The 13,928-nt window shown below is 43.3% G+C and overlaps 2 protein-coding genes across 2 annotated transcripts; both read right to left on the bottom strand.

The window, feature by feature from the left end:
* Nucleotides 1–2,779: 2,779 nt before the first annotated feature.
* Htd2 (hydroxyacyl-thioester dehydratase type 2) lies at nt 2,780–3,534 on the bottom strand. Its single transcript, XM_050161140.1, has one exon. It carries the CDS (start codon nt 3,532–3,534, stop codon nt 3,016–3,018), a length of 519 nt encoding a protein of 172 aa, XP_050017097.1. The 3' UTR covers nt 2,780–3,015.
* A 25-nt stretch (nt 3,535–3,559) lies between these two features.
* Nucleotides 3,560–13,884, bottom strand: Rpp14 (ribonuclease P/MRP subunit p14). The gene is made up of 6 exons (XM_050161141.1): nt 13,829–13,884; nt 8,857–8,943; nt 8,670–8,754; nt 5,495–5,571; nt 4,098–4,176; nt 3,560–3,706 (listed from the first exon to the last, which is right to left on the bottom strand). Exons 2-6 carry the CDS (start codon nt 8,925–8,927, stop codon nt 3,650–3,652), a joined length of 369 nt encoding a protein of 122 aa, XP_050017098.1. The 5' UTR covers nt 8,928–8,943; nt 13,829–13,884; the 3' UTR covers nt 3,560–3,649.
* Nucleotides 13,885–13,928: the final 44 nt, after the last annotated feature.

Below are 13,928 nucleotides of genomic sequence, written 5' to 3'. Positions count from 1 at the left end.
TTTTCTTTAAAAAGAAACAAAATAAATTAATAAAAAATTAGCTTATTAGAAGTGTAAAAGGGCTGGAGAGATGGCTCAGTGGTTAAGAGCATTGCCTGCTCTTCCAAAGGTCCTGAGTTCAATTCCCAGCAACCACATGGTGGCTCACAACCATCTGTAAAGAGGTCTGATGCCCTCTTCTGGCCTTCAGGCATACAGACAGAATATTGTATACAAAATAAATAAATAAATAAATAAATATTTTAAAAAATTATATAAAAAAAAAGAAGTGAAAAAAAATCACATCGTGCTCTCTGTACGGATCCACACATAAGACTGTTACTGAATCCCAGGGGTTGAGTTCTCTATTTTCTTCTGATATTTAACACATTTCATCAAGTCTAGTGACTTCCCTAGAACTAAGTTCTCCTTAGATGTACTCCGTCTGCAATGCTGCCCATTCTGAAACTTACAACAGCTCCTGACACAAACTTTGGCGTCTTCTCACCCTCAAACACTGGAGGAAGGTGTAATAGGCTTACAACCAACTCACAAGATGCATGACTGCCCTCTAGTGACTACAATAATTCTTTCTAGTAATCTAGTCAGCTGTTCCAGTCTGGTACCTTGCTGAGTAAATTAACTCCAAGGAACTGAGTTCAACCCCAGAATCTACGTTTAAACAAAGCAGGCACAGTGGCTTGTGCTTATATATAATCCCAGGGTTTGAGAAGTGGGGACAGGTGGATCCCTTGAGCTCTGGTAAGCCAGGGTCATCTAATTACTGAGTTCCAGGCTAGTGAGCCACAAAAAGATTAAGTAAATCTTGTCTGAGTAATGACACCTTACTGACCTTTGGCCTCCACAAGCAGAAAGAAGCACACACCCACAGAAATCTGGTTACTTACACAGCACCAGAGCCTTTTGGCCTGGTGCACGTCTTTAATCCCAGCACTCAGGAGGCAGGCAGATCTCTGAGTTCAAGGCTAGCTTGGTTTACAGATCAAGTTCCAGGACAGCCAGGGCTATAGAGAGAGAAACCCTGTTTTGAAAAACAATAACAAAAACAAACAAACCAACAAAACACCACCAGAAGGAATGCCTTTTCCAGGAAATACAAAATAGCTAACCACATTTGATCGTTGGTTTTGTTTTAAAGTCTTGCTGTGTCAGGCTGGTCTCAAATTCCTAGTCCTAAATTTTGGGATTCTAAGTAAATGATTCTGTGCCCTGCTGATCTTGTATTTCTAATCAGAGCAGCTAGTTATGGTCAGTTACCATTTAACATACCGAACACAGGTGAGCCACAAGTATACAGATACTTGCTTAAAAAGTATTTGCTGTATAGGGATGGCTGTTTAAAACTTAACATATTTTGCACATTTGCCCCATATCCCTAAACTCTTAAAAAAAAAAAAAAAACCAAAACAAAACAAAAACCTCAGCCTCCCTCATTCACCACATATTTATACTTTTTCCCTTTTCCTATTTGAGATAGGGTTTATGTAGTCCTGAAACTTGCTATGCAGACCAGATTGGTCTCAAACTCAGAAATACTCCTGCCTATACCTGGAATTATATGCATGCATCATCACACCCTGGTCTTATTCCTTATACCACATACATATTTTTTTAAAAAAGATATTTATGTTTGCTGTTTTGGTTTTTCGAGACAGGGTTTCTCTCTGTAGCCTTGGCTATCCTGGAACTCAAAGGCATCTGCCTGCCTCTTGCCCAAGTGCTGGTATTAAAGGTGTGCACCACCACAGCCTACCCAGCTGATGTTTTGGTTTTAATATAGACCCACATTTTCAAGACAGGGAAAGAAGAATCAGAGCCCTTTAAAAATCCTTTGCACCCCAGTCTTCTCTCCAGGTCTAAAATACTAACAGAGATTGGCCTACTCCCTGAAAAATCGACATGCCGACATGTTCAACTGTATAGCAGCCAGCTTCAAATTCAGAAAAACCCCTAACCTCATTCATGGGAGGCCGGGGTGGGAAGATAATGTTGGCTATTATTTATAGGCCTGGCTCTGGGCTTACTTCTAGGTTTCTATTATTTCCAACAGCGCTGCACAGTATTAGGAGTTGATAACCGAGTCAAGGCTGCACGTAAATCCCTCTCCCATAACAGCAAAAACTACCTGGGCAAGTCACACAGAAGGTTGAAGTCGATGGTAGTTTTGTTTTTTTTGAGACAGAGTCTCTTTCTGTAGCCCTGGCTGTGCTGGAACCTGCTGTGCACAGCAGGCTGGCCTTGAGCTCCACCTGCCTCTGCCTCTGCCTCTCAAGTGGGGAGTAAAGGATTGTGCCACCACACCCAGCACAAGATTACATGTTGGTGTAAACAGTAAGGAATTATAACCCTAGTCCAGAAATCACTAAGAAAGGGTTTATGAAAATTAATAGTAAAGAGTAGGTGTTCCAAGATGATCTGACTTCCATCATTGCAGTTAGTAACTAAATTCGTGGTGCTATAATCCACAAGAACCTTCAACACAGATAGAGGTAGGCGTTATCAGATACAAATATAACTATGTTTGAAATTCTGAAAGTAAAACATGTAGATAGCTTTCCCATTTAAAAAAAATTTTTTTATTTTATTATTGTTGTGTTTGTGTGGCTGTTTTGCCTGCATGTATGCCTGTGTACTATATGCATGTAGTTTCTGCAGAGGCCAGAAGACGGTGTTGGATCCCTTGACTCTGGAGTTACAAACAGTTGGGAGTGCCAGGAATTAAACCCAGATCCTCTGGAAGAGCAGCCAGTGATCTTAACTGATAAGCCATTCCTTCAGCCCCTCTCAATTGTTTTATAATTGGAAAAAAAAGGAACAAAAAAAAACAAAAAAAACCAAACCTCCAAATTTTGTACATACTTAAGTCTGGACAAAGCATAAAGTTAATATAAAAAGTAGACAATGAAACAAACTGTCGACTTGCTCTCCTTCCCCACATGACTTCTGAGTATACAGCAACAGCCCACGTCCCCATTTGTCATTTGACACTGAGCACAGGTGTTTGAACTTACAACTTTAAATGTGCATTTCAGCACCAGGAGCTTCTGGGACCCTAACTTTAACCCAACCTTCCATAACTGTCTTCTTACTCTCTACTACACAGCAGGACACCGCAACAACAGCAACCAACTGCTTCAGCCTCTTCACTTCTGCAGACGCTAAGACCTCTTCTCCAGTATATAAAGGGGCTGGAAATTTAATTTCCTGGGAAAGAAACACACAGCCTGGCCCTGGCATTTTAGTACCCAGGAGAGCAGAAATAAGTCCACTTATCAAAACTCCATGCACAATTGTCTTTCCAAACTTGGTGTGTTTTGCATAATCTTCACTTAGATGCAGAGGATTGTCATCTCCTGTTAACTTGGAGAAGGTAGCCACATCCTGCTGTGTGAAGGCTCTGCTGAGCTCAGCACGGTCTCCAACCCTTATGTGCACACAATGAAAGCACTGCCCTGCTGGGACCAGGTGATTCTGCCACAGTCTCCCCTGAAGCCCACTCCACCAGCGATGATGACCAGAAATCACAGAGAACATCTTCAGTGTCTCCAAATATCATCAATAGGGGCTTTAGCCTGCTTCTTTTTTTTCAATCTATGTAGATACCAAAAGATTCTGTTGAGAGTGGAGGTTTCTGGAACTGTAAGAGTATTCAATCCAACACTTGTTCCCTGCTATTACCAGATAATGCGAGGAGAAAGGGAGACACCTACGAAAGAAGAAAAGGTTAATGCAGACCGCATGGTAACAACAGGCAGCCCAGAAACATGCAGGTTTTACAGGCTAGTAGTCACATTTTAAGGCACATCCTGGAGGGAGCAATGACTGAACAAGTACTAGTAAGCCTGGAAACAACCTGCCAATACAACACCGCACTAGTAGTGAGAAGAGCCTTTATCACAAATTTGACCTTCAAACATCTCTTACAAAGTGATCTAAAATCTGACCACTCTGCCTCAGTTTCAGAGGCAGTGAGATTCCGGGCTTGTCCTTGCCAGATGTTAACTATTTATTTTACTCAAGACAAAAATGAGACACACGTCCAGATCACATCACTGCTGTGCTCGGTCCTCCTGGAATCATGAAGGAAAAGCCTTTACCTGAATCACTCTGAAGGCACACTTTTTGTTTTTATAGGCTCCGAACAAGGTCAAAGAGCTCCACAATTTAGTCAGACCACTGTATAAAGAACAAAAAAGCATAAATAAGGATTTCTGCTGCCAACAGCTTCCTAGTACTTTTGTTTGTGATTGTCTAGAAAGTTAAAAACAAACACAGAAACCTCATTTAAATAAAACAGAACGTTAGAAGAATGTATCACAGACAGAAAACAAATTGAGCTCAAGAATTTTTCTAAACTGCACACATTTCTGACTTTAAGACAATAATCATCAGGATGATGCACAAAGTCATGAAGTATTCCATATTAAAAAAACAAAACAAGACTACCTTCTCCAGTGAAAGTTACAACTTTTAAGGGCAGTAATGTACTCTAGTGCTTGTGGGTAAATGCTGGCGTACTTCATTCTGCTGAAATTATTTTCATATATAATAGGAATTTTTGGAAATGCCTTTGGGTCTGTGCAGCAGAACCATGTAACAGTCTGAGCACAGGACTACAATGCGAGATGGATCCTGTATCACAAACACAGGCTTCAGAAACCTTGGCTCTTAGAGGCTACAGTGTTACTGGGTGGTGCCGTTCTCATCCTGCATTTGATCCTAATCCATCTTTATGAGATATTGACACACAAGCCAAATAGCAGAGTTACTTCTCCAGAGGAGGAGCAAAGTTCATTGGGATGACTGTTTAATCGAAGTAACTCTTTACCATACTCCCAGATGACCTGCTTGGCCATAAGTGAAGAAGTTAGCCCTGATGGTGAAGTCCAGAAGATGTTAGTGGGAATTACTGTTTGAAAAGACAAGATGGATAATTTAGAAATACAGGCTTTCCCACAGCAGTGTCTCCATGGATAGAATCTTTCGCCAGGATTCTGACTTAACTTGTTTGCAGAAACTTATGGAGTGTCTAAGGAAAACACTAAGCAAAGTAGCCTATTGCTTCATCGCTGAGGAATTCTTGATCCAAATAGAAAATTTGTTCCTTTCCAATTAGACTTGGTGTTCTTCAAAAATAATACTCAAGAAAACAAATCAGGCCCTCAGTTAACCTTGAGGCATTCTTCTCCGGTCCTGTAAAATGGCCTGGAGCTCCCATTGCTATAGTTGGTTTGACCCTGTGCTCACAGCTTTTTAGGCCCCAAACACTTTTGCCCACTTGGACCCCTTCTGTATTTATATTAATAAAAAAGAGAGAAAACCCATAATTATCAACTGGGAACCTGGCTGTGATTAAACCACAGGGTTCTCGTATCTAGAGTCTAACCCCAGGTAGAGGAATGTGTAGGAACGTGTATAGTAACTCCAGTGTACATTCCCAGCCATGGCCTCTCATCCTGGAGGCATCTTCACTGCTGTCCCATCCCTGTCATACCTGCTGCACACTCTCAAGATGGCTGACAAGGTCTTCTCTTCATAGGTTAGGACGTCCACAGGTAAAGCAGCACCAACCTAGGTATGGACAACACCATTAGTGGACTCCTGTCACCACTGTGAACGCCGATAACGCCAGTATTTCAATTAATGGTGCTGGTATCTCATGTGCCTGATAAGGGCTTCTATTGTCTGCAATGTTCCCATTCCTTTTTGTGACACCTCCTTGCCTTTGAATCTGTGTTTAAAGTGTTCCTTCTCCAGCTGGTGAGATGGCTCAGTGGGTAAAGCTGCCTGGTACAAACCTAAGGACCTAAGCTTGATCCCCATAGTTCAATCCCCAGGACTCACATGGTAAAGGAGAGAATCAACTCCCACAAGTTGTCCTCTGACTTCCACACACACACAGTCATATACATGTCTATGCGCACCCTCTCCCCATACACACACAGAGAAATGTTTTCCCAAAGCTCCTTCCCATATTCAAAAGATTAGGCTCAATCCGAACTCTTACACAAGACCCCATACTTTGTTCTTCCACAATTCTCCCAGTCTTGTCATTATTTAACAAGACTGACAGCCCAAGAAAAAGAGACCATGTCTTGGAGCACACCTTTAATCCCAAACCCTGTCTCAAAAAACCAAAACGAGACAGAGACAGAGAGAGAGAGAGAGAGAGAGAGAGAGAGAGAGAGAGAGAGACAGACAGACAGACCATGTCTTATGGCTCTTATCTCCCGAAACTATATATTTTTTTTAAATTTTAATTTCTTTTAGTTTTTCAAGATAGTTTTCTCTCTGTAGCTCTGGCTGTCTTGGAACTCGCTCTGTACACCAGGCTGGCTTTGACCTCACAGAGATCTACCTGCCTCTGCCTCCCAAGTGCTGTGATCAAAGGCAAACATCACCACTGCGCAGTGAAACTACATCTTTAAATGACATATAGAAATTGCAGGTTTTGTTTTTTTTTAATTTGTTGCAGTCTACAGGGAACTTCATGTACTCTTCCCTTAGCCTCTGCCAAAAGCAGTGTCTTATATAATCATAGTACAGGATCAAAGCCAGGTGGAGGTATTGACCCAATTCAGAATTTACTTAGACCTGACATCATTTGTGTGCATTTATATTTGTATGTGTGTACTTCTATGTGACTTTTCCTCATAGGTGATTTCTTCTAATCACCACCAACACCAAGATAAAAACCTGAACCACCACACGACTCCTTCTATTGAACCTTTATAATCATACTTCCCTAAGCCCTGGTGACCACTTTGTTCTTCAGGCTATGTTGAAGCAAGAGCATTATATACATAGAATTACCCCACAAGTAATTTACTTAGGGTTGGCTGTTTCCATTCAGCTCAGTTTTCTAGAGATTTGTCTGGCCACTATCCTCTTCTCTGATGACCATATTCTACGATTTGAATATACAATCACTGAACACTCACCCATTAAGGGACAACTGTGATGTTTTCAGCTTCCGGATATTATTAGTGCCTCACAAACACTCATGTGCAACATTACTTTCCTTAAGATTTATTTTTATGAGCTAGGCGGTGGTGGTGCACACCTTTAATCCTAGCCCTTTGGAGGCAGAGGCAGGTGGACCTCTGTGAGTACAAGGCCAGCCTGGTTTACAAGAACTAGTTCTAGGACAAGCTCCAAAGCTAAAGAAACCCTGTCTCAAAAAAAAAAAATTAGTTTTATGTATGTGTTTTGCACACACGCATATCTGTGCACCATATGTATGCCTGGTATCTCAGGCAGTCAGAGGAGATCAGATTCTATAAACTAGAGTTACAAATGGCTATGGACCACTATGTGGGCATTGGGAACTGAACCTGGGTCCTCTGCAAGAGCAAGTGTAGGTTTGCTTTGAATTACATTTTTTGGGGGGAGGTAGCTCTGAGACAAGGTTTTTCTGTGCAGCCCTGGCTGTCCTGGAATTTACTTTGTAAACCAGACTGGCCTTGAACTTAGAGATGTGCCTGCCTGTGCCTCCTGAGTGCTGGAATTAAAGGCGTGCGCCACCAGGCCTGTCTCTTTCCATTTTATTCACACAGTTTTTGCAGAGTATATTTGATAAGATACAGGGCAGACTTGAACAGAATAAATATATCAGGTAATTTCTCAAGAGTCAATCCTAGCTTTGCTTTTCCTCTTCACTTCCAAAGCTCATCTTCTGTTTAGTGAATGCTAAGACAAAGGGGCCCAAAGTGCTGGTCGGCAACAGGCTAAGGAGCTGCATCAGAATGTCAACCAACATCACTAAGTTTTTACTTCTGCTCATACTGTTTCAGAATTTTTTATTACTTTAAGATCAATTTATTTTTATGTGTGTGTTTTCCCCACATGTATATGTGTCACGGCACATGTACCGAGGTCTGTTTGCTCACGTGCATATGTGTACATGTCTTACATGTGCCACTGCACATGTGTGGAGATGAAAGGGAATTCTCAAGAGTTTGTTCTTTCTTTCCATCATGTGGGTTCCAGGAACTGAACTCAGGACATCTTGCCATTCCTCACACGGTTTTAAAAAGAGACTTTCTCACTGAAGCATGCTGGCTCTCATATAAACCCTTTATCTTTACAAAGATGGGCAAAGTCTATGTCTAGACTATAATTTGATAGCATTGTGCAGGAACAGTAACCGAACAGATTCTTGGTCAAATACAGGGCATGCTGAAACAACCTGACAAAACTCATTATTTCTGAAAGTTGGCTTCTGCAAACTCTAGTACAGCTTTAAAAAATGGTATTTCTGTGTTTCTTACAAAGCGCTCTTCTAGGCCAGGAGTGCTGTTGCTCACTTTTAATCCCAGTGCTTGGGAGGCAGAAGTAGGTGGCTCTGTGTTTAGGTTCCAGGACAACCAGGGATCTACAGACAACTCAAACAAACAAACAAACAAACTTTTCCCTTTTTAAAAAAGTACCAGGTAGCTCAGGCTGACTTCCAATGGCTGTGTAGAGGAGCCTAACCTTGAATTCTTACTCTAATTCCACTCACCAACAGTAGAATCATAGATGCTAGAATTCTGATAGGTGTGTGCCCAAGTGACAGGTATGACCAGCCCAAGGTAGGCCACCATTCCACCACTGAACTATACTCTTAGTCCCTTTTCTAGACTTTCTTACAAAATCCTGGAGAATGTTAGCTGCCAAGCGACCCATACCTCCCCAAACAGGTCCTTCAGGGCCGAAACAAGCAGCTGTTTGAATTGGGCTGCGTTCAGCTCAATTCCGTGTTCTTGAAACTCTCTGAAAAATATTAAAAAGAGAAACTATCTTATTAAATCTAAGCTTTTCAGGTTTGGAAAAAAAAAACAAGTAAAAGGAAACAACTCACAAGACTGAACTTACAAGCAGACTTTCATATAGTGGTACTCTGAGGGGTTCTTGTAAATCACTCTTTCATATGCAGTAGCTGGCATCTTCAAACATGGGCACCTAAAAAGAGTCAAGAGAGCTCATAACTACCAGGTACTCGTTGTTAGTAGTAGTATTCTCTAGTAGTAGTTCTGTTTTTAATGGGAACTTACTTTCTATTTGCTGAGAAAGACTTGCTATATAGGCTGGCCCTGAACTGCTCCTCCTGCCTTGCTCTACGGAGGACTGAGATTACCAGGTGGAATGTCACCACATCCAGTCTATTTGGCTTTTAAAGATGTATCACAGTACTTTATGTAACCCTAGTTAGACAACGGTTACCCATCTAGATATAGAGGAGTTTCTTTTTTCTTTGGCAGGTCCTTATTTTTGGTATATGTTGAGGGGTGGTGGTGCTGGAGATCACACCCAGAATCTGGTGCAGGACAGGCAAGCCCATTCCTGTATTTTTAAACATGCCAGAATAGATCATCCTTAATCAAAGGAAAGATTCAATAAGGAAATATAACCATTTACTCTGTCCCCATAGAACATGAAGGGTGGTCCTTTTGTTGTCCTTTCCCCAAGTCTGCTATTCTCAGTCCAGAAATCAGTCTCTAGTGCAGATGTGGCTCAGCAGCAGAGTGCTTACCTCACACCCCTGCAATACAGCTCTCACCTCAAAGAGAGTAAGAGCCTATTCTGGAGCCAAATATTAGTGGCCATGGCCCACGAACAAAGATGCTATCCAAGGCAGTAAGTTTCCTGAAGTTTTTATAGTAAATGAACAAAGACGGTCATAATGAAGACACTTTTCAAATACATTGGTGAAAATACCAGGTTGGCAACTACAGCAAAGTAGGAAAACCTCTGCTATAGGCCTCAGATGCTGACGGCATTCTTCCCCCTAGACTCGTGAAAGCTAAGTGGTCTGCTAAGTCAATACAGCCCAAAACATTTCACCCAAAGGATGTTGTTATATGAGACTCAGAGGTGTGCAGGAAAAAACAACTTAAAACAGATGTCTGGACGTGCAACATCCCAACCTCTACATGTTCCTCATTAACCTTCTCATTCTAATCAGTTAATCAACCAAGTACAAAATCCAGTCTAAATGAAGTGCAGCTTTTTACCAGGAGCTTTCCTTCACACTAGCACTCCCCAGGTTAATTCTCATTGGTGAAGAAAGGGAAACAAACACAAACTGAGAGCCGCCCAGTACACAGCATCCAGCTCTCTGTAGGGCTATTTGGCAGCACTGTGAAGGACTGACCTTACAACACAAGGGAATCTAAGGAAATGCTGTTATGGAATATCACTTTAACTAGGCAAACTGTAACACTGTTTATTCAGCGTTCGTTTAGTTATGTAAAGATGTGTTGCTGTTTCACCTTGCAGAGACAGGTCTCTGGTCTAATTTTTATTTGGTCTAATAAAAAGCTGAAGGCGGGGGGGGGGGGGGGGGGGGGGATGGCTCAGGGGTTAAGAGCACTGGCTGTTCACAACCATCTATAATGAGATCTGGTGCCCTCTTCTGGCCTGCAGGGATATATATACAGACAGATGCTGTATACATAATTAATAAATAAATCTTAAAAAAAAAAAGCTGAACAGCCAATAGCTAGGCAGTAGAGGGGTAGGTGGGGCTGGTGGATAGAGATAGTAAGTAGGAGGAAGAGAGAGAGAAAAGGGAGAAAGAGAAGGCAATACCCAGAGTCATCTAGTCAGCTAGCTGCCAGCCAGCCAGCTGGACACAGAGTAGGACATATAGAATGAAAGAAATGTAAAGAGCCCCAAAGCAAAATGTAAATAGGTTAAAATAAGTTATAAGAGCTAGTGGAACAAGCATAAGATAAGGCCAGCATTCATAACCAATAAGTCTCCATGTCATTATTTGGGGAGTGAGGGCCCAAGAAGGCTGGCTACAAGGCGCTCCTGGAAAGGGTATTCCTGTGGCTTATACGTGGTGTGTCCCAGCCAAAAACCCACTCCTGCTGGAGTTTAATCCTTAATCAGGTACTAAGAGGTGAAAACCACCAGGCGGTGGTGGCGCACACCTTTAATCCCAGCACTCAATAGGCAGAGGCAGGCGGATCTCTATAAATTCAAGACCAGTCTGGTCTATAAGAGCTAGTTCCAGAACAGGCTCCAAAGCTACAGAGAAACCCTGTCTGGGGCAGGGGGGCAGAGGTGAAAACCTAATCCAATTATTGTGTTCTGAGATGGGGTCTTTGGGAAGAAGCTAGGATTGAATAAAGTCATCAGGGAAGAAGTCCCATGATTAAATCATGGTAGCTTTGTAAGAGGGATCAGAGACCCAGACAGACATACTTTCTGTGTTGTACTCTACAAGCTGGAAGCCCATGACCAATGCCACCTCTTGGACTTGGAACTGAAGTATTAGCCAAAACAGATTTGTTTATAGTTTACCTAGTCTGTGGTGTTATTACTGGCAACAGAATACATATGAACACAGGCATCAACGTTATCCCTATTTTCAGATAATGATGAGGCGGAGGGGGCAGCTAGGTAGCCCAGGCTGGCTTTCGATATCTGATTTTCCTGCTTTATCTTCCAGTGCTGGGATTATGGGTATATACCAGGGCACCCCATACTCAATGCCTTTGCAAACAGATCTGAACTCCCGACAATTTCCAATGTGCCGATCCCCCTTAGAAAATCCTTTTCCTGGGGTCCACTCAGACCTCACTGTCCCCTGGACAACTCTCATTCCCACTTCAATGTCTCCTCCTTCAGGGAGGCTTTCTCACACCCGCCCTAACAGACTGTTTGCCAAGGAGAAAGGTCATTCTTACCCAAAGTCACACTGTTATAGACCAGCTTCAAGCACCTTTAGATGGTAATTCCTAGAAAAAGGAAGTTGGAATCTAGGAGCTTTATCCCCCTTTTCTGGGCCCACCAGGGCACATGTTCAACAAAAACACTTGCTGAATGTGTGACTGAGGAGAGGGTAATGGTGTAGGCTGGGTGCCCAGGGTATCTAATTGGTTTCAGGACAGCAGCAACCAGTCTCTACCAGAATCTGTCTGGTTCACTCATTCACCATCTGAAACATGACAGGTGTTTTAGGCCTTGCCAACTTCCTAGGTGATGCTGCTGCCTAAGGCAGAGTTGACTGGTTAAAGATCGAGAGTTACATAACTAAGGAGCATTTTGGAAGTAGATGGTGGTAATGGTTATACAACAATGCATATTTCCTTAATGACAAAAAAAGTTAAATGATACAGTGTATATTTTCCTTTTTTTTTTTTTTTTTAAGATTACTTAGAGCTGGAGAGATGACTCTGATGTTAAGGGTTCTTGTTGCTTTTGTAGAGAAGCCAGGCTGGGTTTTCAGCACCCACAGGGTAGCTAACATCAGTCTGTACTCCAGTTCCAGAGGATCAAATACCCTCTTCTGGTCTTCATGGGCATTGCAGTCACATGGTGCATGGATACAAATCCAGGCAAAACACCAATACACCACAAATAAAAATAAATTAGCCTAAAAAACAATGACTGCATAGTCTTGAGCTCTCAGAGTAAGATCGAGTGTTGCCCCCTGCAGGCTGTACTGAGATGGAGGTGCCCTCAGTAGTGTGGCATCATACTCAAGGGGTTCAACACTGTAACTCTTATAGTCACTGTTGATGCCTTTCACTGATTGCAGGGATGTTCACAAACACCTAGTTTTTGACTCCTCTGCCTCCTCTAACCTATACTGCTGTTTGTGAATGTGTTAAAAGCCCATCACAGCCAGGTAGTGATGTCAAATGCCCTTAATCCCAGCACCCAGGAGGCAGAGGCAGGTGGATGCTTCTCATTTTATCCAGTCAGACCATTCGAGGTCAATCTCTACCGCCTCAGTTTTGTTCTATGCGAATGAGAAAGGATGACTTGATCACTCCTAGGTATGACTGAGAAAATTTCCTGTAGATGTGAGGGAGAGCACAGCCAGAAGCAGCTGGAAAGGTCCAGACTGAATGGGGCCAGCAGCATAGACCCGGCCATGAGCGAGGGATGGGGAGAGCAAGAGAGCAAGCAAGGGAACCAAGAGGGCAAAAGAGAAGCAATGAGCGTGTGCACAATCAAGAGAACCAAGAAGGAGAGAAGAACCAGGAGAGGGAATAGCTTTTGTCTAAGTGCCAGGCTCTGGGAAAAGGAATTTCCTCTTTTTTTTGGAGGGGGGGGTATGGGATGGGGGTTGGAGACAGAAGTTTCTCCTTGTAACTGAGCCCTGGCTGTCCTAGACTCACTTTGTAGAGCAGACTGGCCTCGAACTCAGAGAACTCCTTGAACTCCTCCCAGTGCTGGGATTAAGAGCATGCACCACCACACCTGGAGAACAGGAATTTCTTGAGACCTAAAACTCTGGGTTTCCTCCTCTTGTTGGCCTCGGCTTGGGCTAGTTTCTCCTTAAGTCAGAAGCGGGTAGTCACGTGTCTCACACTTCCTAGCCTCCTTCATCTTCCTCAATGTGCCCCACTGCCCATCAGATCTATTATTGTACCAACCCCTCCTTGACCAATCCTTCCAAGTCTTACAGTATTTCTAACAGGATCACAGAATATTTAATATCCACTCCCTTGCTCCTGCCTCTCAATACGCCTGCACTCCGAAAAAGAACCTGTTTCATTCCCCATTGCTACTCACGGACTCAAACGAGTGCCTTGCACATTTGGGCACACACACAAAACACAGCTCTGGTACTAATGGGACTAAACCAGTCACTGAAGAAGCCCGATCCCCTACTGCTGGAGTCACGCTGTGTCCAACTTTGCTCGATTTAGCGCCCACCTCGAACGTAGTGAGCCTAGCACACGGCCAGGTGAACCCTCCCGGCCACCGTCTGTCACCAGGACCTCAGCCGCACCGTACGATGCCCGCGGACCGGTTCTCGGCCTGACCTCCGGCCCAGTGCTCTTCCACCCCGCGCTCCCGCCTCCGCATGCGCACCCGCACGTACCGCGTGCAGTTAAGCGGCCCCGGCGCAGAACGAAGCCCCGGACTGGAGCAGCCCCGTTCCTGTCTCCTTCGCGAGGTTAGAATTCGGCAAGGGTCGGCAG

This window comes from Alexandromys fortis, unplaced genomic scaffold (assembly GCF_014885135.2).
Source record: "Alexandromys fortis isolate MF-2015 unplaced genomic scaffold, M_Fortis_MF-2015_v1.1 scaffold_123, whole genome shotgun sequence".
NCBI classification, from domain to species: Eukaryota; Metazoa; Chordata; class Mammalia; order Rodentia; family Cricetidae; genus Alexandromys; species Alexandromys fortis.
The sequence above is the reverse complement of the archived record's forward strand: the minus strand, read 5'-3'. Positions and strand labels throughout refer to the sequence as shown.

Excerpts from the sequence above, each read along its gene's own strand:
- Rpp14 (XM_050161141.1), bottom strand. The coding sequence starts at position 8,927 with ATGCCAGCTACTGCATATGAAAGAGTGATTTACAAGAACCCCTCAGAG. Across the intron at positions 5,572-8,669 it reads TGAAGGACCTGTTTGGGGAG|GTTGGTGCTGCTTTACCTGT; the intron begins GTATGGGTCGCT and ends GTCCATACCTAG. Across the intron at positions 3,707-4,097 it reads GTGCCTTCAGAGTGATTCAG|GTGTCTCCCTTTCTCCTCGC; the intron begins GTAAAGGCTTTT and ends CTTCTTTCGTAG.
- Htd2 (XM_050161140.1), bottom strand. The coding sequence starts at position 3,534 with ATGTTCTCTGTGATTTCTGGTCATCATCGCTGGTGGAGTGGGCTTCAG.